The sequence below is a fragment of the Peromyscus californicus genome, unplaced genomic scaffold (genome assembly GCF_007827085.1).
Source record: "Peromyscus californicus insignis strain IS unplaced genomic scaffold, ASM782708v3 Scaffold_5__1_contigs__length_169319896, whole genome shotgun sequence".
In the NCBI taxonomy this organism is placed as follows: domain Eukaryota; kingdom Metazoa; phylum Chordata; class Mammalia; order Rodentia; family Cricetidae; genus Peromyscus; species Peromyscus californicus.
The window spans coordinates 53,204,411-53,225,308 of NW_026294573.1; the positions used below are offsets into that span (position 1 = coordinate 53,204,411).

A 20,898-nucleotide genomic window follows, 5' to 3' on the forward strand; every position below is an offset into this window, starting at 1 on the left:
CCAGCCCACTGTGGGTGGTGCCAAACCTGGGCAGATGGTCCTGGGTCCAGGCTGAGCAAGTTATAAGGAGCAAGCCAGTAAGCAGTACTCCTGCATGGTCTCTGCATCAGCTTCTGCCTCCAGATTCATGACCTGCTTGAGTTCCTGCCCTGACTGGGTTTGATGAACTGTGATGTATAAGTGTACGTAAAATGATCCATTCCCCACCCAAGTTGCTTTTAGTCATAGTGTTTCATCACAGCAATAGAAACTAAGACAGAGATTGGTACTAGGGTTGTGAGGTATTACTATGACAGACTGGACTCTATGTTTTGGTAGGATTGTTGAAGAACTTTGGAACTTTGGGCTGGAAATGACAAAGCCTGGGTAGGTATTCTGTGGGAGCTTGGAAGACAAGAGTGTTGAGAGAAACGCAAATGATGGAGGCCTGTTGGTGCAGTTCAGAGGTAAGTTTGTTGTTCTGAATTACAAATGCATGGTTTCTGGTCAGCTGGAGCCGAAGAATCAGCTGTGATTAACAAGAGACCTATACCACCGAAGTGAAACCTTTGCTTTAATTGAATAATTGATACTAGTTAGCCAGAGCAGAAAAGCAGGTGGTGATTAAGATGAGACCAGCATCATCGAGGCAAAATCTTCTGGGAAGTGTTTCCTCAGGGTCAACACACAGAAGCTCTGTTCCAGAAGGGACTGAGGTTGTATCTCATGCTGGCAGCTTAACTTCATCACGTCTAAGAGTCCCCCCAGATGGTATTGGTTTGAAGTCATGAAGGGGTCATGGAAAGCAATTGAGGCTTGGCCATGTGAAATGTCAGGATAGGCCATTGTTGAAGGTGCAGCCTCAGTACAGTTGAGGCCCCAGAATTAAAGGGGTTATTCGGAGAAGTTGAAGAAGCTTGTTACTATGAATAGAGTACAGGAGAGGCTATTGGTGAAAGTGCAGCCTGGTTGCAGCAGGAAGCCCCAGCATTTTGGAGATGCCAGCACCATGAGATGACCACTAAGAATAACAGCAGCTGAAGAGGGGAGCCAGCCTAACCCTGGAAGACAAGTTGCGTGTGCTATGGATGGCTGTACAAACCCTCTGGAGGAGCCCAGGAGATTGGGAGTGAATTCTGGACACTGGATTACTGAGTTATTTACTGAGTTTGTGCACAGGGCATGAAGTCCTCCTGCTTACAGATAGTACTAGAGAAACCAGGAATGCTACACATGCAGGCTTTTCTCTCCAAAAGAAGGAATTTACACCTGTCTTCCACCCAGAAGGTTGGGAGTGATGTTGTTAATAGTCTGGCGATCTTTGCTGTTCTGTAGAATCCCCAGACTCCATAGAATCCATTCGTATGAAAGAAGTCCCAAGTACTTTGCAAAGGAGTTTACTATTGTGCTTACTGCATCCTCTTCCTGCTAGGTCCTGACCCTGAGCACTGCTTCTCAGTCAACAGAGCCCATCCTTACGAAAGAGCTCACAGGGCTTTGCAAAAGAGATGTGCTTTGCAAAGGAGTTTCCATGTGGTCATGCCCTGAGCTTTGTTGCGATAACTATCATGAGGAACTTTTCCCCAGAGCTGTACTGGGCTTTAATATGTCAGAAATAAACCGCTTGGGGTCAGACTCTGGACGTTTGGACTAGCCCAGCTAACTAAGTCATGCTGAACTGGGTTTCCTTCTTGCCTTGGGTGGATCATTCCTCTGTCAGCTGTAGCATCTGTAGGGACCCCCACAAATTTGGGATTATGCTTTGGGTCTTCTCTCTTCAAGTAAAAAAGTATTTATTTATTTATTTATTTATTTATTTATTTATTTATTTATTTATTTATTTATTTTGTAGGAGCCCACAGCTGAGAGACTTTAAATATTTTTGCTTTTTTTGTTTGTTTGTTTTCTAGACAGGGTTTCTCTGTGTAGTTTTGGTGCCTGTTCTGGATCTCGCTCTGTAAACCAGGCTGGACTCGAACTCACAGAGATCTGCCTGGCTCTGCCTCCCGAGTGCTGGGATTAAAGGCATGCGCCATCACCACCCAGCTGAGACTTTAAACTTTTAAAGAGATTTTGGAGTTGTATAGAGACTAGACTTTTTAGGGAAACTTTGGATTTTAAAAGGGACTGTATATTTAAGAGAGACAATTTTTACAGTGTTTGAATTTGTAAGGACTGTGGGACTTTTAAAGTTATTTGTATTTTATATTGCAAAATTAATATTAACATGTCTTTTCTTGGGAACAAATGAGAAAGGAAATGTTCTAGTTAAAAGTGATGTGTTTGTGTATCAAGCTGACTAGGGATCAATTAGCTGGGGTTTTTTTTGTTTTTGTTTTTGTTTCATTTTGTTTTTTTAATGTCAACTTGACAAAAGCTAGAGTCATCTGAGAGGAGAGAAACTCAATTGAGAAACGGACTCCATAAGATCTAGCTGTAGGAAAGCCGGTAGGGCATTAATTAGTAATTGATGGGAAAGGGTACAACTCACTGTGAGGGGGGCAACCCTGGGCAGGAGGTCCTGGGTTCTATAAGAAAGCAGGCTGAGCAAGCCATGATGAGTGAGCCAGGAAGCAGCATCCTTCCTTCCATGGCCTCTGGGTCAGATCCGAACTCCAGGTTCCTGCTCTGCTTGCCTTTAACGATGAACTGTGATAGGAAGTACAAGCAAGATAAACCCTTTCCTCCCCACTTGCTTTTGGTCATAGTGTTCCATCACAGCAATAGTAATCCTAACTAGGACATGTACACATACTCATGTACAGACACTCACAAGTACACATAGTTAAAAATAAAAACAATTCTTAAAGTACAAACTAGTACATAGAAATGAAAACCAGGATTAAAAAGCAAGGAAAAAATTAATAGCAACAAACATTTGATACACACATGTTGATAGCGTGCTGGGTATGGGGCTGAAGCCACACATCCCAGAACTTGAGAGGCAGAGGCAGGAGTTCACAGTCAGCCTTGGCTATCTGAGTTTGAGGCAAACCTGGGCTACATAAGTCCCTGTCTCCCTCCTCACCGCAAAAACCCAACCAACCAACCAACCAACCAACCAACCAACCAACCAACCAGTTCATAAGCTTTCGGGCCTGGCACATACAAGATGTTTAACTCTGCCACTCAGTGATGTCCCCAGACCTCTAGCTTTTAAAGAAAAATGAAATTAAAAATGTAAGGAACACTGAAGTTATTGTATCTTTATCAAACTACAAATTCTTCCATTTGAAATTTTATTCATGGCATTGTGTTAAGATAGGGCAGTCTTAAAATTTAACTGCAAAAGGATGTCTTTAAAAATATCTGTGTGCGGGCACACTGTGTGTGCGTGAATGCTTGCTGTCGATTGAGTGTGGAGGTCAGAGGACCACTTTCGGAGTCCGTTTTCTCTTTCCACCATGGGAATCTCAGTGATTGAACTCGGGTCATCGGGTTTGGCACCAAGCCCCTTGACCTGCTGAGCCATCTTGTTGGCTCAAGGGAGTCTTTTAAATACCTGGTTCGGCGACCAGAACAGAATGGCGAAGAAGGGACACTTCTGCACACCTGAGTGTGATCAGTGGCACGACTGTGCACTGACACCAGGTTTTAAGACACCTTAACCTTCTGCCAGTAGGAAAGGATTTGACATTACAATCCTCTCCTTTTCTTGTGGAGTATAGTTCACATGACACACTACCCCAACAGAGTAAATCCCAAACATGAATTACCACACTGTCAGGCGACTCCAACGCCCTCTGCTGCTCTGCCACTATGCTGTGATCAACCACCTCAGACAGGTCTTCCTGAAATGTAAAAATACAATCAATTAGCAACATTACAGGTCTCAACTGCACCTTCCACCTCTGGCAGTCACCTGGGCTTTGGTCTATCTCAAAAATGACCCCAAACAGCACATATATTTTCTCTATCCCCTACCTGGATGAACCTGCATAAGTGAGCTCAGGCTAATCCTATCAGATATTCTTTGATGGTCTTCTCTATTACACTAGCTTTCCTAGATCTGAGTTGATGCTGAATATGAAATCACTCCCAGGGTTCAATTCCGAATATTAGAATCCCCTACTCCACCTTTAAGATGCTTATCTAGAGGCTAAGCGCACACCTGATAGAGACACTGAGAAAGAAAGGTAAGTTAGTCTTCAGACTGACACACAGACATGTCAACTGAAATGTTGGCCAGAGTGTGCATGTCTGTATCGACATGTTTCACCCTTTGTGTAGGTGAATTTAAGGCTAAAGCATCATTTGATGGTTTAGGTTAAGGCATGAGCTCCTGCAACTTGGCTTGGACAAGGCAGGGACAACAAAGAGAGCAAAGAGATGTTGATTTGGGTGTGTTTGTGCTGGCACTCAGGGGTGCTGTGCAGTGTCGGGGAGCAGGAAATGAGAACAGGGTGGCTTGTGCCATGGAGTGTTAGGAGTTTGTGATCCTAGTTCTTTGACTCAAGTAAATCTGAGTCTGTACTTGACTCTTCCAGCCTTAATTCCCTGCATAAATTATAAATGGGTATGTGTGGGTGTTAGGTCTCAAACCTGGGGTGAACAGATAACCGAGGTGCCCTATTAATGTATCAAAGCTGATGCTGGCAGCCAGGTTCTCCCAGCACCCTTCAGTCCCTACCTGTAACAGGGTCCTCTTGGCTAGCATACCCTCCAACACACATGCACACGTGCGTGTACACACACACACACACACACACACACACACACACACACACACACACACACACACACTTCTCCAGCCCAGAAACTGGGCTGGGCTGCCCTTCCCTGAGCTGCTCTTCCCTATATAACCCAGATATTTTGGCTACTTCCAGCCCTTTTTACCTCTTGGCATCTTGCTCTCTTGGCCACTCTTCCTGGTTCCCTTCCTTTGCTCTCCCTTCTCCTCAACCTGGCCTGGTTCAGTCTGTTGGTCAAGTTCACTCTGAACTCTCCAATGTCTCTGTCTCTGCCTGTTTTCTCCTTTGCATCTATGACAAAAACTTCAACCCCTTAGTAGCAGTCATGTCCTTCTCTTTCTTTTCTTTTCTTCCTTATTTCCTTCCTTCCTTCCTTCCTTCCTTCCTTCCTTCCTTCCTTCCTTCCTTCCTTCTGTAATCTCACTATGGGATGTGATTAGCCAGCCTGCCTCCATCTTGGGCTTGAAAGTTATGATAAAGACAAAATTGATTCTTTCTTGTTTATTATTAAATCTGTTTCTCAAAGATTGAGCAATGCCCCACCTGTAACCTTAACTACAAATGGTTCTGTACTGCCTGTTCCAAGGAACAGCAATCATACCTTTGTTTCAAAAGGTTATATGACCAACTGTTGTTAAGACCATCTCGTATGTTCTGCTTCTGTAACCCCGCCTATTTGACTGACAACCCCCCCATTTAGAACCCTCCTATCCCGAGCTATAAAATCCTTATTTTGCCCATGTCCAATGCTGACCTCTTGAACCCAGTCATATGTGGATGAAGCCTGTGTACAAGAATGAAAACAAACAAACAACCTTGCTTTGATTATTCTGGCCATGATGATTTGGGTCAGTGGTCTTTCTCCTTTGGGATTAAGAGACGTTGAAAAGATTGAACAAAGTGATCCCATAAATGGATTTCCCATGGTACCTAGCAAATACCCAGATCCACTAAAAACACTCACAGTGACAGTGAATGGAACTAAATGATGCTGGCCTCATGCTCTCAACTGTACCACCAGACTCTATCAGCCAGTCAGTGATCTGCATAGGATCCCCACTCTGGGTATATTCACATACCCGTTCTTCCACAGCCCCTATCACAGTTGAAGCCAAATAAGGCAGGATGTAAACCATCTCATCTCACCCATAGTCTCATCCTGGGTCATCCATTCTCTACTGGTTTACAGCCTGAGAGACTGAAGCTCAGCATGGATTTGCAGACAGCACCTAGGTCCTCCAAATAATAGGGACTATCCTTAGTCCCTTACTTTTTAGGGCCATAAGTATTTTACCCATTTAGATCTCTGCCATTCCCTTATGGGAAAAAGCACCTAGAATCCATTTCACCCAGCTCCCTGCACTTGGCTACGCAGTAGATTTTAGGATATAAGATGAATTCATAATTCACTTCACACCATACTTCTTTCCTGAGCCCTTGGCTAGTACCTTTCCCACAGCATGATCAATTTTCTGTACTTCCCCCACCCTGCCCTGTCTTTGTTTTTTTGAGGCAAGCTGTTTCTCTCTCTAAAAGGTTTTTCTTTAATATTTAGTGGAATAAAACATTATCTAAATGAGTACTAAATGCATCAAATATTAAGAATTTGATTTTAAGCTGGGAGGTGGTGGCGCATGCCTTTAATCCCAGCACTCGGGAAGCAGAGACGGGTGGATCTCTGTGAGTTCGAGGCCAGCCTAGTCTACAAATCGAGTTCCAGGACAGGCTCCAAAGCTACACAAAACAAACCCTGTCCGAAAAACAAAAACAAAAACAAACAAACAAACAAAAACAACAACAAAGAAAACAACAAAACAAACCAAAAAATTAACTCCCCCCCAAAAAAAACCCCACCACGACTACCACCACCACCAAAAACAAAACAAACAAACAAACAAAAAGAATCTGATTTTAAAAGCACTTAGGTAAGTTGCAGACAGGCCATCAAAGGATACATGTGAATGTGTGACTGTGGCCTCCACTGTGTGGCCTTCACAGGTGAGATAAGGGCATGGAAAGGTCAGTAACCCTGATGGGAAACTGCAGAGTAAAGCCCAGGCTGCATTATAAACAGGGACCGTGGGTGCTAGTCCTTCTAGTGCACGTCAAAAGCAAGTACTTCTGTCACCTTGACACTGCAAACCTGCTTTAACCATCCCCAGTCAACCAGTGAGGGACAACAAGGACGTCTTCTCCAGTGTCAGAAATATGAGTCTTCTCTATCCAATACTATAACAACTGTGTTTAGAACAATTGTGTTTAGAGCAATCTTTATCTTTCCTGCCTTGTAAGACTTTGATGCAAATATTCTAATGTTCCTCACCCAGTAAAACCTTTGTTTACTCAAAGGTCCACAGGTCTGTCTAGGAATTTGAAGGTCTGCAGCCCTTTTCCCTTTTTTCCATTTCCTGTGTGCCAATTATTTTCAGACTAGCCAACTGAATGAGCCCTTAAAGTCAGACCCCCATCAACGGGGAGAAGACACAGCTACCTCCTGAGGTAGAACAAAAACCCAATGCATTTCCTGTCTCTGTGAGTCCCCTCAGTATCTGAGTGCATCCTCTTGCCCAAGGGTATTGCCTGATCTAGACACTTTGGTCAGAAGTCGGCCTCTTTCTTTGTGACCTGAACTGGTTTCTAACATTAGCTATGGACCCAAAACCCCTAATTTACATATTTCTCAGAACAACTACTAATTTCATTTTCCCTTTTCTTAAACTGTTTTTACATTTATTTAGTGTGTGTGTGTGTGTGTGTGTGTGTATGTGTGAGCACTCAAGTGCATGAAGGTCAGAGGACTTGTGGAAGTTGGTTCTTTCTATTAAGTCCAGGGGTCAAACTCAGGTCATCAGGCCGGCCGGCCGGCACTCATACCAGTTGAGCTACTTGCTGCCCCTGATATTTCTTTTCTTTTCTCTTCCTCTCTTTTTTTTTTTAGATTTATTGAAAATACGACAACAAACGGTTGGTTCCACATGGTGTTTTGAAATTCATCCTCAACTGTAGGCTGAGTGACCTGCAGGTTGGAGAGGCTGCTGAAGTCCAGAAGCTTCAGCATTTTCTTGGTGTCAGGATCTACCTCAATGATCTCCTGATCCAGGGCTGAGACCTCAGGAACATAATTCTCTCCCCTTTCTCTCTCTTCCTCCTGCAACTTGATAGAGATACCTCTCACAGCACCTCTCTAAATCCTCTCCATCAGATATGTGTGACATAGCCAGCTATCTTGTAGGGGAGTTTCTTGCCAGGGATAATGGCATTCTCCTGGCACATGCACTTGTTAGCGTGGAAGTCATTACCCAGGTGCATGTAGTACTTCTCAATGAAGACCTGGGCTGCCTTCTTCAAAGTCTTGGTGTGAACTCGGCCCATGTTGATGGGTCCTGGTAAAAGAGGAAACAGCACCCCCTGATATTTCTTACATTTGCAAATAAAAAGGGCCAGAAAATATGGGTTCCAACTGGTTTGACTTCTGATTAGTAGGAGGAGGGTTTAGAAAGGTCCATTTACCCCTTTTTCTTTCAACAGTAGGAAAGTAGTAACAAGCTACCTGGAAAGGGGCTGGTGGGCAAGCCTGAATCCAACATCTGATTAGAGAGCAGGTATGCCGTGACAGCAGAGGAGCCCCAGTGCTTACCACCTTTTCCTACAAGTTGGAGGGATGATTATGGAAATGAATAATCACAAGGGAATGATACTGCATGGACCAGGGGAACGAAGAGGTACCAGGAAATCATTAGTTCCTGCATCTTCCTTCAAGGTCAGAAATGCAACAGGATGGCATGATGAAATGTGATGTGTGGTTCAGCACACCATCTTATTCTTACACTGACTACCTTAAACTTCCGGCTGAAGGGATAGGGGCTGTGCAGAATGAGAGTGCCAACTATGACAGTTAAAGCTATCAACTACTGACTATATGCCAGTTTCGGAGCTAGTCATGCTGCGTGTTTGTTGATGTGCACAATGGGCTTGTGTTAGATACTCTCAGGTCCGTTTTAGACTGGGTGTCGGGGTGCATATGCAATCCCAGTACCTGGGGTGACAACACACACAGAGTTTAAAGTCATCCTCAGCTATATAGTGAGCTGAAGGCCAGTCTGGGCTACAGGAGACATTGTCTAAAACGAACCAAAAACAAAACAAAACCCCCAAACTCCGTCATCTGTTTTCAGAGTCTGAGTGACAGAGGCAGAGAAGACACAGTAGTACTAAGCCGGAACCCAAGCAGATACAGCTGGCTCTTAATCAAGGCACCAACCATGAGGGAAAGAGAGTGCACTCTTTGCCAGAAGGTCCTCAGTCTTGCAGAGAGACTCTGTACTTAGATCTGCTACCAGGTCAGAACAAGGTGTACTTGTTCGTTTCTAACCTGAGATTTCAAAGAAGACAGAAGCACTTCATGGCCCTGCAGCGGCACGGGTTCCTTCCCTTGGCATACACACTGGCTTGGAGCTGGCTCACCTTCCAGCCACTGCACAATGGAGCTCTGTTCTAAGACGCTGACTTCGCAGCTTAGCTCCTGAAACAAATGGACACAGCACATTTGGTTGGCACCGAAGGCCTCAGCACAGCATGGGAGCTCCTAATGGACACTGTTTATGCAACAAAGGCACATGGATCAGCAGATGGTACTTCAGAGGGTTAGTTGTTAAGGCCATATTGGATTCTCCTAGATGCCAGTTACGATGGGAGGCAGGTCTGCCTGCAATCCTCAAGGCAGCCTGACTCCTCCTCTTAGTTACCTCCCACTGTTGTGAAGAGGCACCAGGACCAAGGCAACTTCTAGAACAAAGTTTTTTAGGGCTTGCTTACAGTGTCTGAGGCCGAGTCCATGAGCACCATGGCATGAAGTATGGCAGCAGTTGGGAAGGCATGGTGCTGGAGCAGGAGCTAAGGCCTAAATTTGATCCACAGGCAGGGAGACAGAGACAGACAGGGAGAGGGAGAATGAGGAGACAGCAAGAGAGAGGAGACAGTAAGAGGAGGACATCAAGAGTGCTGTGAAAATGGTGTGGGCTTTTGAAACCTCAAAGCCTACTCATGACACATCTTCCAACAAGGCCACACCTCCAAATACTTCCCAAATAGTTCCACCAATGGGTACCAAACATTCAAACACCATTCTCATTCAAATCACCATACTCCTGTTCTGCAACTAGGTAATTAAAGCGCCCCTTCTCTATGGACACAGTAACGGACTAAGGGTAGACATTGGGATCAAACAAGAACAGAGATCTTCAGATTCTAGTGACTCAAGGGAGGAGACGTCAGCTCTGTCTGGCAGAGGCTTAGCCCCAGGAGTGATGTGCACACCCTGCTGGGGAGGGGGGGTATCTGCCTGATGAGCACAGCTGAGACACCCCTGGCACCAACTGTTCCTGAGCTGAATGATAATTCCATCCCAGCAGTGACTACAGGTGACATGGACAACATCTGCAGCCTTTAAGTGAATTTCTACTTTTGGCTATGTAAGGTCACTAAAGACTCCCATAGCACGCAAACTTTTCTTTAAAAAAATTTGTTAAACTTGAGAGAAACTATCCCTAGCCCACATATTTATGTTTCACAGTTCAGGAACACAGTTCAGTGGCAAATGTCGATGGAGCTCAACCCAAAGGAATTCTTTTTTTTTTTTTTTTTAAGATTTATTTATTTATTATGTATACAGAAGAGGGTGCCAGATCTCATTATAGATGGTTGTGAGCCACCATGTGGTTGCTGGGAATTGAACTCAGGACCTCTGGAAGAGCAGTCAGTGCTCTTAACCTCTGAGCCATCTCTCCAGCCCCCTAAGGAATTCTTTACATTCCAAAGTGAGTTTGTACACTGAAAGATACCAGCCCTCCCCACTGCCTCCGAATCTTTCCTAGAATAATTGCTGTGGAAATCTGTGTTCTCCTCTCTTGGTTCTGCTAGAGCTAAAGGAAGTGACAACTCCCAGGGTGACAGAACTGGCTCCGACAACACAAGAATGAAGACGCTCAGCTGGGGTGTCACCAAAACACCAAGAGGAGTAAATGTCTTTCACAGCAACTGTCCCAGGCTATTAGAGAATGGACCCCAACTGTCCTTTTAATATTTATAACACCAAGAATATCTGGAGGTGGGGTCTGGATGTGTTAGAAGGTCAAATTCTCAGTCTCCCAAGTTGAGTGTGATATGTATATTCATGAATGTGTGCGGTGTGTGCATGTCTGAGTATGCATGCAGAGGTCAGAGGTCAATCTTAGGTTTGTTTGAGGCAGGGTCTCCTTGTCGCTGCATATGCCAGGCTAGCTGGCGTAAGAATGTCTGGGGATTTTCCTTCTCTACTTCCCATGGGATTTGAACTCAGATCCCCATGCTTACAGAGCAAGCACGTGACCCACTGTTCCATATTTCCAGTCCTAATAATCACTTCTTTAAAGTTGTATTCAATCCTCTCTGTGCCACTTCTCTCTCTCTACCTCAGTTTTATCTATAAAATGGGTTAATAGTAGGGTTGATCTCAAGTAAAACATGGGTTAATATTAGGACCAACCTAAAAATGGTTTCACTCTCCCATACAGTATGGAGTAGAGTGATGCTTTTCAGAGTACACAGTGAACACTGCAAACATTAGCCCGCCACTACTCTCAGCAGTTCTGGAAGCTCCTGGGTAGAGCGGGCCATGGGCATTACGGTCAGTGATGTGCCCAGGACACACAGGTCTTTGGTACAAATGGTCTACATCGGAAAGATTCTATGGACTTACAGTTTCCTTTGAAAGACACCACAGCCTACACAGGTGTTAGCTTCCGGAGTCTTAATATAATACCAGCAAGCAAGGCTTCTCCAGGAAGCTAATTCTCCCTCACAGGCCAGTGCTGAGCAGTACTGCTTTCCAAGAAGCCCAGGCCTCAGTCAGCCCCTGGTATGGGCAAGGCAGCTGAGTTCTGTGCCCTGCCCTTTCTCCATTTAGAAAAAAAAAATGTTGCTAACAAGTGATTCCTTCCATGTAAGCACAAGTTCAAGTGAAGTCTCCTCAGTGGGCCAGTCACTCACTGGGCAGGAGGAATGGGGTGAACTCACTGGGCAGGAGGAATGGGGTGGGGTGAGGTGGAGGTGAGCAAGAAGTGTAAACCAGTGTTAAAATGCCCCCCCCCCCCCCCCCGCAGCTTCCATCCTTGCATTCATGAAGTTGCCTGCCTTGTTGTTCTTCTGTCTCTGTGGTTTCCATTACCATACAAGAGGGAAGGGGATGAATGAAAAAGCCAAAAGCTTTTTCTTGCATGTCCATGAAATAGATTTGATTAGAAGTCCACTGTCATTTTTATGACTAGGAAAAGGGAAATTCATCATCTGAGCAAATCCCAAGTCGTCTCTGAGATGGAGATATAAAGAACAATGAGCTGTGAAAAATGTCACACATCTGAATGCACTTGAACTCCACATCGGCAATGTGCGCACTGTCAAAAGAGAGGGGCCAGTGCTGGCTCAGCCGGTCTCCTGTTCCTCACAGAGAATCTCCAGACCCTTGCTGTGGATGCCATTTCTATGGTGGATCTGGACAGGAATGATGATGTGCACAGTCACATCTGTTGGAAATACCAGCCAGGAAGTCAACTCACACACCTACACTCACTAGAAAATCACGTAGGATTATGTGCCACAGTTGAGTGTCAGTTCCAAAATCGGGGGAGAACTTTAAGCTCAGCAGCCCCACTTGATAAACAACAACAGAAAGTAGAAACAAAGACAGACTTCCAAAGTGACCACGGCATCGCCTCAGCACATTTTCTCCCTCCTACCCCCTTCCTCTTTAAAGTTAGCCAGTCCCAGCCTCTCAGGATCAGGTTTAAAGCACAGGCAGCCTTTTCTCGTTCCCTCCTGTCTGTTCATCTAACTGTGTGCAGTGCTCTCTTTAATCCAGGGACGAAACGTGAAACGAAGAGGACTTTTCTCAGACAGCAGTTTCAACAGGCTGTGAAACTCTGGAAGTGACCTTTGGGGATGCAGCTGGTTTTCCAGAGGACAGCAAGAGAGACTGAAGCGAGACTAGGTGGAGGGTGGGGGATGTAGCTCGGTGCATGAAGTGTCTGTTGTGTGTCTGGTGTTTGATGCCCCAGAACCTACATAAAAATTGGGCAGAGTGGTGCACACTTGAAATCCCAGCTCCAGGAGGCAGGGATAGCTGGATCCCAGGGGCTAGGGACTGACCAGGGAGTCTCCGGGCCAGTGAGAGAATGCCTCAAAAAACAAGGTAGATGGTGCCTGAGGGAGAGACTGGAGGCTGACGTCTGGCTCCCATCCCCAACATGTGCACCCTCCCCCCACCACACAAAGTAATATTAGGGTGTAATACACGAACCTGGAGCCTTGTAAGTGAGGAATGATTATCAGCACGAGGCTAGCCACCATGTGTTATTATCAAAAAAAGGGCCATCTAAAATGAAGAATTTAGACAGGATACAGTGGACATGACATTGATTATAGACTGAGCTTTGTGAAGAACTCTTTGGTGGTCACTCTTCCTGTTTCCTAGTAACTGTGGGCAGGAGAGTGCTTCGTTGGGCTCTCAAGTCTGGCAGTGCCCGGCATGGTGTCTCTCCTCACAGGTTAGGTGTGGTCTGAAAAACTGACTTCTGCTCTTCCAGGCCAACACCACGTCTGAGAAGCATTGTGGCTCACGCTGCCTTCCAGACTTCAACATCAGTGAGTCGGATAGAGAAGGGTTCGATCCTTACTGCAGGTGTGGGCACTTTCAGCGATGCGGACAAATGAGGCAAGTGAAGGGCTGGGAGAATGGGGAGGCTGCAGGGGAAAAACAAACTGGAAAGGCAGGTGGACTGCTCACCCACCTGCAAAGAAAACCTGGGAAGTGGGATTTGTGTATAAAAGCTCCATACAGAGGAGCCCCATCTGTAGTTATGGAGCCGTGGACAATGACGGCTGCTGGCAGAGGGGAGTCAGTGTCCTTTAAGGGTCTGGGCTCTGTAGGTCAACCACGCTCCATTGAATGGCCACACAAACTGGAGCCGATGGGTTAGTAAGTTAGAGGGGGGTGAGTGTTCTGGAATATTTGTTTAACTAGGCAAAGATGTGTTACATTTGTTTATGCTGCATCTGTTTAACTACGTAAAGATGTGTTGCGTTTGCGTTGAATAAATAAAATTAATCTAGGCTCAGAGAGGTGGGGTTAGCAACTAGTTGACAGGAAGTAGAACGGAGGAGCGTATCATGGGTTTTCAGTTGGGGCGGTGTAGGAGAGTGGCTTTTAGGACACCAGCTAAGAGAGAAAGTCAGCCAGTCGCTACTCTCCCAGCTCGCAGGTTTCCACTCTAGCCTTTGAGTTGAAGTTTTATTAGAACAACAGAGATTTAGTTAAAGCTGCCTTTAGCACAGCAGCAGAGCCATTGTCTGGGGGAACAGATTCCCCCCAGGCTACGGCCTCAGCGGCTGGCTGCTAGTGTTAAAGGCACAGCCACTGCGAGGAATTCAACCAGCAGACAGCAGAAATAAGGTTGGCCTCAGGGAGGTGGGGACGAATCTGGGAGGAGTTAATGGGTGGAGGTGAGGGGGAGTATAATCACAAAACACAATGAAATTCTCAAGGAATTTATAAAATTACATATTTAAAAAATTAAAAGCTTCTATGTCTAAAACTTGGCTTGACCCTCTTAGGAACACTGTACTGACCAAAGGAAAGACCTTTGCTGGGTGGTCAGGCCCCTGACACCAATGTGAGCTCTGTTTTGGATCAAGTTGTACTTCTGAATCTGAATGATTTTTTTTTAATTTATTTGTTTGTTTTTTAATGTATATGAGTGACCTGTCTTCAGGGACACCAGAAGAGGGAATCAGATCCCATTATAGATAGTTGTGAGCATGTAGTTGCTCACAGGACCTCTGGAAGAGCAGCCAGTGCTCTTAACCGCTGAGCCATCTCTCCAGGCCCTGAATGATGTTTTATGTGTTCTTCTTAGAGAGTCATGCTACAGCTTCTAAGAAAATGCAGGCTGACAAATGAGGGCGTTGGGGCACTTGGATTTTACCTAGGCAGAATCTGGTATTAATGCTAGCTGCTTCAGACTAAGCCTTGCTTCAGGCAAGTGCTGTTGAGTTTCATGTGCAGAATCTACTCAATCCCCACAACAAAGAGGCAGCAGATAGGCAGGCTTGGAGGAGGAGTCAGATGGGCAGTGTGAGCCTTTTCAGAGCCCTTGACTGGAGGAGGAAGATTCAGGTCTTTACAGACTCAGGCTCTTCGTTTGTACCTGACAGTGCTGGCATTTGGAAACTGATCTTCCCTGAAGTGTGTTTGCAAAGCTTACGTGGGCCAGGCATTTGAAGGCAGGGAGCAGGGTGCTCCTAAGATCCAGGCAGCCCAGTGGATGAAACCCTGAAGTGGTGAAATGAGCTGCTGGCTTCCATTTGAGTTTTCATACCACAGACTACTTAGGTCAGTTGAAAGTTGATTCCGGAAACAGCTTACACTTCCCCAGGCATCTTGGTACCCTATAAATTCTAAAATCACCACAGAGAAATTCCAGGTTGTATGCCACCTTGCTACCTAGAGTTCTCCCACTTCTCTATTTTGTGCTAAGGGTCAGACAATAGTAGCAACGAAGGCCACTGACAGCATGAAAACAAATCAAACCAAAAATCTGAAACAACTTTTAAAAAACTGCGAGAAATGGGAAATGTTATGGAGGCTGTATATGTGAACCATGAACTAAGTTTGAAAGACCAGGCGTCACTTGACACACACCTGCATTGTTGCTAAGTAGTTTCACAAAACAGACCGTTGTGAGCTGCCATGTGGTGCAGGAATTGAACCCAGGTCCTCTGGAAGAATAGCTAGTGCTCTTAACTGTTGAGCCATTAAAATTCACCTCTTTAATGACCTGTTTCTATCTCAAAATTTTCCGATGTTTGGAGTTGATGATTTAGAGGAGAGAGAGAGAGAGAGAGAGAGAGAGAGAGAGAGAGAGAGAGTGTAGATCAGAGAATGATCCTCGTGGTTGGTGGACTTTGGTTTCATTGTGTCTGCATCTTTGTGATTGGCACTATTACACAGTGCTTTAGAGAGCAGCCTCCCAGCTGGGTGGTTTTAGGCAACTTGGTTCATGTTTCAGCATCTCAGTTCCCTGTCTCTTACTACTGCTTTCACAGGTGAGCTTAGAGTAATTCCTCTTCCCCACCCTTCCTGGAGCAGCAGTACCAGCTCTTGGCCTTGGACACCAGCGCCCCAGGATCTCCAGCGTGTGAATCCCACAACTTGTCCCAGTGACATCCCTGGGTCTAAGGCCTTTGGACTTGGCTTCTATGGTTCTTCAGCTTACAGACAACCCATTGTGGGGCTTCCGAGACTCTGCGGTCAAGTAAGTCAGTTTCCCTGGTACCCTCCCTCACACACCCATCTTACTCATCTTTCTCCCTGGAGAACCATCAGTAGGTTAGAGCTTTCATTCTGGGGGTGAAAAGTGCACTCCACCTTTCCAAGTTGTACACTAACCACGCTGAACACAATCCTTTCATTACCACCTGCTAATGCTTTAATAAGAATTACAAAATCAACATCACCTCACTTGGGGATTATGAGGACAGGGTATGGTGTCTCATATTTGTAATCCCAGCATTTGGAAGGCTGAAGCAGGAAGATCATTCTGAGTTTGAGACTAGTAAACACTGGAGCCAGACTCCTTGGATCCAAACCCCGGTTCTACCCTTTACTAGGAATATAAACTGAGGGGATAAAGTTATGTGCCACCACAACAGGCTAAGGCCAAATTCTTAACATTTTATACGAGCCGGGAGGTGGTGGCGCACGCCTTTAATCCCAGCACTCGGGAGGCAGAGGCAGGCGGATCTCTGTGAGTTCGAGGCCAGCCTGGGCTACCAAGTGAGTTCCAGGAAAGGCGCAAAGCTACACAGAGAAACCCTGTCTCGAGAAAACAAAAAACAAAAAACGAAAATATTTTATACGAGACCATTTATATAATGCTAAAAATGTGTCCAAATTCAGGTTATCTTTCTTCTCTCAGTTAGACCATGGATAGGTTCTACTGGGAATGATGACAGAAATTTTAGAATACCAGAAAACGAGGAAGATGGGAAGGGAAGGAAAAAAGGGGAGAGAGACATAACAAGAGAGGGGACCCAGTTTTTCTCGGATGAGTTGATATCTAAAAATAAGCCCAGACTAGGCACATATGTAGTACTCAGACATACATGCAGGCAAAATACACACACACACACACACACACACACACACACACACACACACACACACACATATATACAATTTTAAAATGAAGTTCTATACTTCAGGCCTCTTAAGTTGTCTGTGAACCAACTCTTCACTATTGGTGCCTAGGAGCAGAGTGCATAAAGAATGGTTTTTCTCTGCAGCCTCCAGGAGAGCCTTGTGGGTATGATCAGACTCTTCAAGAAATAAGAGGATGCCCCCCTCCCCTCCCTCCTTCTCTCCCATTTCTTCTGGGGATTGATTTGAGGGCTGCTAGAGAAATGATGTTGCTTTAAAATACTTTCCTTTAATGCAGTGGTTCTCAACCTGTGGGTCAGGACCCCTTTGGGGTTGCATATCAGATATTTACATTATGATTCATAGCAGCAGCAAAATTACAGTTATAAAGTAGCAACGAAATAATTTTATGGTTGGGGGTCACCACAACATGAGGAACTGTATTAAAGGGTCACAGCATTAGGAAGGTTAAGAACTGTAATGTATCCATAGTGACACAGTATCCCAAAGAATAAGTTAACCTGTATTTAAATGAATGGCCCTTCAGTGCAGATGTGCATTGTCTCTTGGAAGAGGAGCAGGGGTCCCCATGTGTTATTATTGCTCCCCTTGATACTGGGAGTCTAGGGTCCCAAGAGGTTCGCCCAACTGTGGTCTGCTACAATTTCTACTCTTGCTGGTGTAACCTTTTCTTTAAGCCTGAATAAATCAGTTCACTTAGTTGGAGATAAAATCTAAGCAGTTCCGACTCATATTTTTTCTAAAAGCTGAAAGAAGATAAAGAAATGGATGACATCTCAAACTCCTTCAAGTAAAATAAAACCTCAGGCAGATTTAAAATCATCTAAGTGGTGGACTTCTGGAGGTCTACAGACATTTGAAACACAGAGGGGCAGGGAAGCAACGACAACCAAAACCAACCCCATTCCTTTCTGACAACTGCAGTCCAACTTTGGAAGTGATGGGCTACAAAGCAGAAAGCACATCATGAAAAAAGGCATGGATACAGAGAGCATGCGCACAAAGCAGCCATTGCCCTTATTGGTGAATAAGTTACCACTCTCCCAGAGGCAGAACACAGCACAGAGCTTGGTTTAAAGCAGATGATTAAACAACAAGATATCCTGTGCACCTGGTAGGGGAGCCACACCTTCCCTCATCTGGGGCGACTAAGTATCTTTTACTAGGAATCTAAGACACCATCTCCTCCTGTGTGGCTAAGATTCCTTCAGTCCAGACCCTGGAGATACCCAGGGCTGGACTGGATTGGAAGGAGTGCTCAGCTGCCGCTGTAGTCCTAGACAGCACAGCTCCAGTGTGGTGGGGGCGGCAGTGTGCAGGGAGAGCCACTCACTTGCTGAGTGGAAAGCCCTTCCTGTCTCAGAGCTCAAAGAACCTAGTGGCCAAGATAAGAGGCAGCCAGTCCTTCCTCTAGGGGGAGTGAGTGCAAGCCCTGAGCCCTCCCAGTCTAGGATTCTTACCGGTTTGGGGCTTTCCGTGTCAGGCAGGTGTTTAACGTCCACATTGCTGTCTTCCTCACTACTGACAGGTTCAGTGCTACCCAGATCCTGTGGGACAGTAAAAGAAAAGCAAAAAAGATGTCATTCTTTATTCACTCTGTCTCAGACCACACACACTGCACAGCTGTGGGTGCAGTGTTCCTAATGCTATGTGGACACCACTTCTGCAGAAGCCATCCTGCCACCTCCATTAGGCCAGCAGACATGTCTGTCCATTTGCTCTATTGGCACTGATTCCGGCTGCCTGTAGTATTCCTCAGGAAAGCCAGTCCCTGCTCTGTCCTAGGCACAGGCCTGGCTGTCTCAGGTCAGTTCCCTTCTTCTTGTCAACAGTTTGTCAGGAACAGGAACCTGGACAATGAACTTTGTCAGTTCTGGTAACAAGACTAAGAAAGATGTGCTGAAGGCTTGCTGGGAGTTCTTTCCTCATCTTTGGCTCTCTTTTCTTTGTATTTTACTAATTAGCTGGATGTTTATGTCCACATATTCAGTTTTCACAAGCCAATAGACACTGAAAAATTATTTCTCCCACAGAACTGTAATTCTATGCGCCTAGATAAAGCATATCGTTGAACTGATGTAGTCACTAAGATACATGATGTCTCAGGGTTTCTATTGCTGTGAAGAGACACCCCGACCACGGCAACTCTTAAAAAGGAAAACATCTCATTGAAGTGGGCAGCTTCCAGTTTCAGAGGTTTAGTCCACTATCATCATGGCAGGCAGACATGGTGCTGGAGAAGGAGCTGCTACATGTTGATATGCAGGCAACAGGAAGTAGACTGAATATCACACTGAGCAAAGCTTAAGCATATAGGAGACCTCAAAGCCCACCTCCACAGTGACACACTTCTTCCAACAAGGCCACACCTACTCTAATAAAGCCAGACCTCCAAATAGTGCCACTCTCTTTGGGGGCCATTTTCTTTCAAACCACCACACGTGACCATTTATCAATAATGCAATAAAAGAAATGAATGAATATTTGAGAACTAAGTTACACCACTCAAAGGGCATATGAAATATCAGATGTCTGCTCAATAAGTAGAAACCATGACTTCCCTGTTTTTATAAGGCAGGTTGGGCAGAAGCAAAGGAGAGTGAAAACAGGCCAGGAAGGTGAAGCTGATGGAGGATAACAGGCTGTAAGGAGCCAGGGAAGAGAAGCTGCCAGCTCTGACCACTGGATGGGCCCCAAAGAGCTGTCCAGCCTATACAGCAAGGACCTGTCAACAAACCAACAACAAAAAGCCCCCAAAGAAACAAGTATTGGGTACAGTCATCCATCACAAAGTGATGTTTCAATGATGGACCATATACATAGTGGAGTTCCATGTCTTAGGGTTTCTATTGCTGTGCTAAAACACCAACCAAAAGTAACTATGGGGGGATGAAAGGGTGTGTTTCAGATCACATGTCCCAATCAAGGTCCATCAGTGAGGGAAGTCAGGTGGGAACTGAAGGCAGGAACTGATGCAGAGGCCGTGGAGGACTGCTGCTTACTAGCTCGCTCCTCATGGCTTGTTCTCACTTCAATCACTAAGAAAATGCTCTGCAGACTCGCCTACAGGCCAATCTACCGAGGACATTTTCTCAAAGTTCTCTCCTCCAAAAAAGACTCTAACCTGTGCCACTGACATAAAAACTAGCACATGCATCACACATTGATGGTGATGCTGGTATAAAACTACAGTGCCACTAGTCACATGAAAGTGCAGCAATACAATTGTGTCCATGCTTATTACTTGATTATACGATAGACAACTACTTACTGATTTACGTATTCATTATATTATACTTCATATTATCTCGTAAAATGTTTTTCTGTAAGACAGTGTACTATTCTGCCAGCACTCATGCGTCTCATGTTTACTGTTTCTCCAGAAACATTCATTAGCATCTCTTTTCCATCCTAATTATGTATGCGGGGAATCTGATGCCAACATCTGTGCTTCTTTCATGCCCTTTTGTCTGATGCTGTATTCATCCCTCCTGGGTCTGCCTCCCTTCAAAGGCCATGCTCCAAGCTGTACTACAGTCACAATTTAAACACTCTCTTCTGCTTTCAGTTGGACACACCTCCACTGAGGAAGACCTGAAGTCAAAATCCAAAAGGAATTGAGGATGGCTGGAGATGAGGCATTTACTTTCTAGGCAAGCTAAGGTTTACAAGTAGATTATGAGTGCTTAAACAATCCACGAACAAAATTGTACCTCCACTCTGAGAATTGAATGGTTCACAGGGCAAGGAGCCATTAAATCACCCCACTTGCCAAGAGCTTAAAACATGGCCAACAGTCAGAGACAGGAAGGCGGTCAGAAGCATGACTCTAAGGAACAAGGATCCCTGGTGGCTTGAGGACCATCTGGCTGAAGGAAAATGGCTACTGACAGGATGAGTCTGTTAATCCAGGGGGTAGGTGTCCACTTCTCTCTTGCTGATCTTCAAACCACCTGTTCAATGTGGCTGGCTTGGCCA

The 20,898-nt window shown here is 45.3% G+C and overlaps 1 protein-coding gene across 8 annotated transcripts in view; it reads right to left on the reverse strand.

Moving 5' to 3' along the window:
- Window positions 1-20,898, reverse strand: part of Patj (PATJ crumbs cell polarity complex component) — a 328,062-nt gene that overhangs the window by 79,005 nt on the left and 228,159 nt on the right. For 4 of the 8 annotated variants that reach the window (XM_052718902.1, XM_052718901.1, XM_052718905.1 and 1 more), the window contains exons 31-33: window positions 18,381-18,467; window positions 9,043-9,192; window positions 3,696-3,770 (exon numbers count right to left, since the gene is read on the reverse strand). In XM_052718902.1, coding sequence (XP_052574862.1) covers window positions 3,696-3,770; window positions 9,043-9,192; window positions 18,381-18,467 — 312 coding nt within the window. Of the gene's footprint in view, window positions 1-3,695; window positions 3,771-7,896; window positions 8,054-9,042; window positions 9,193-18,380; window positions 18,468-20,898 lie in introns of those variants that run through there. The other 4 variants (XM_052718903.1, XM_052718907.1, XM_052718906.1 and 1 more) reach the window with 3 other exon arrangements.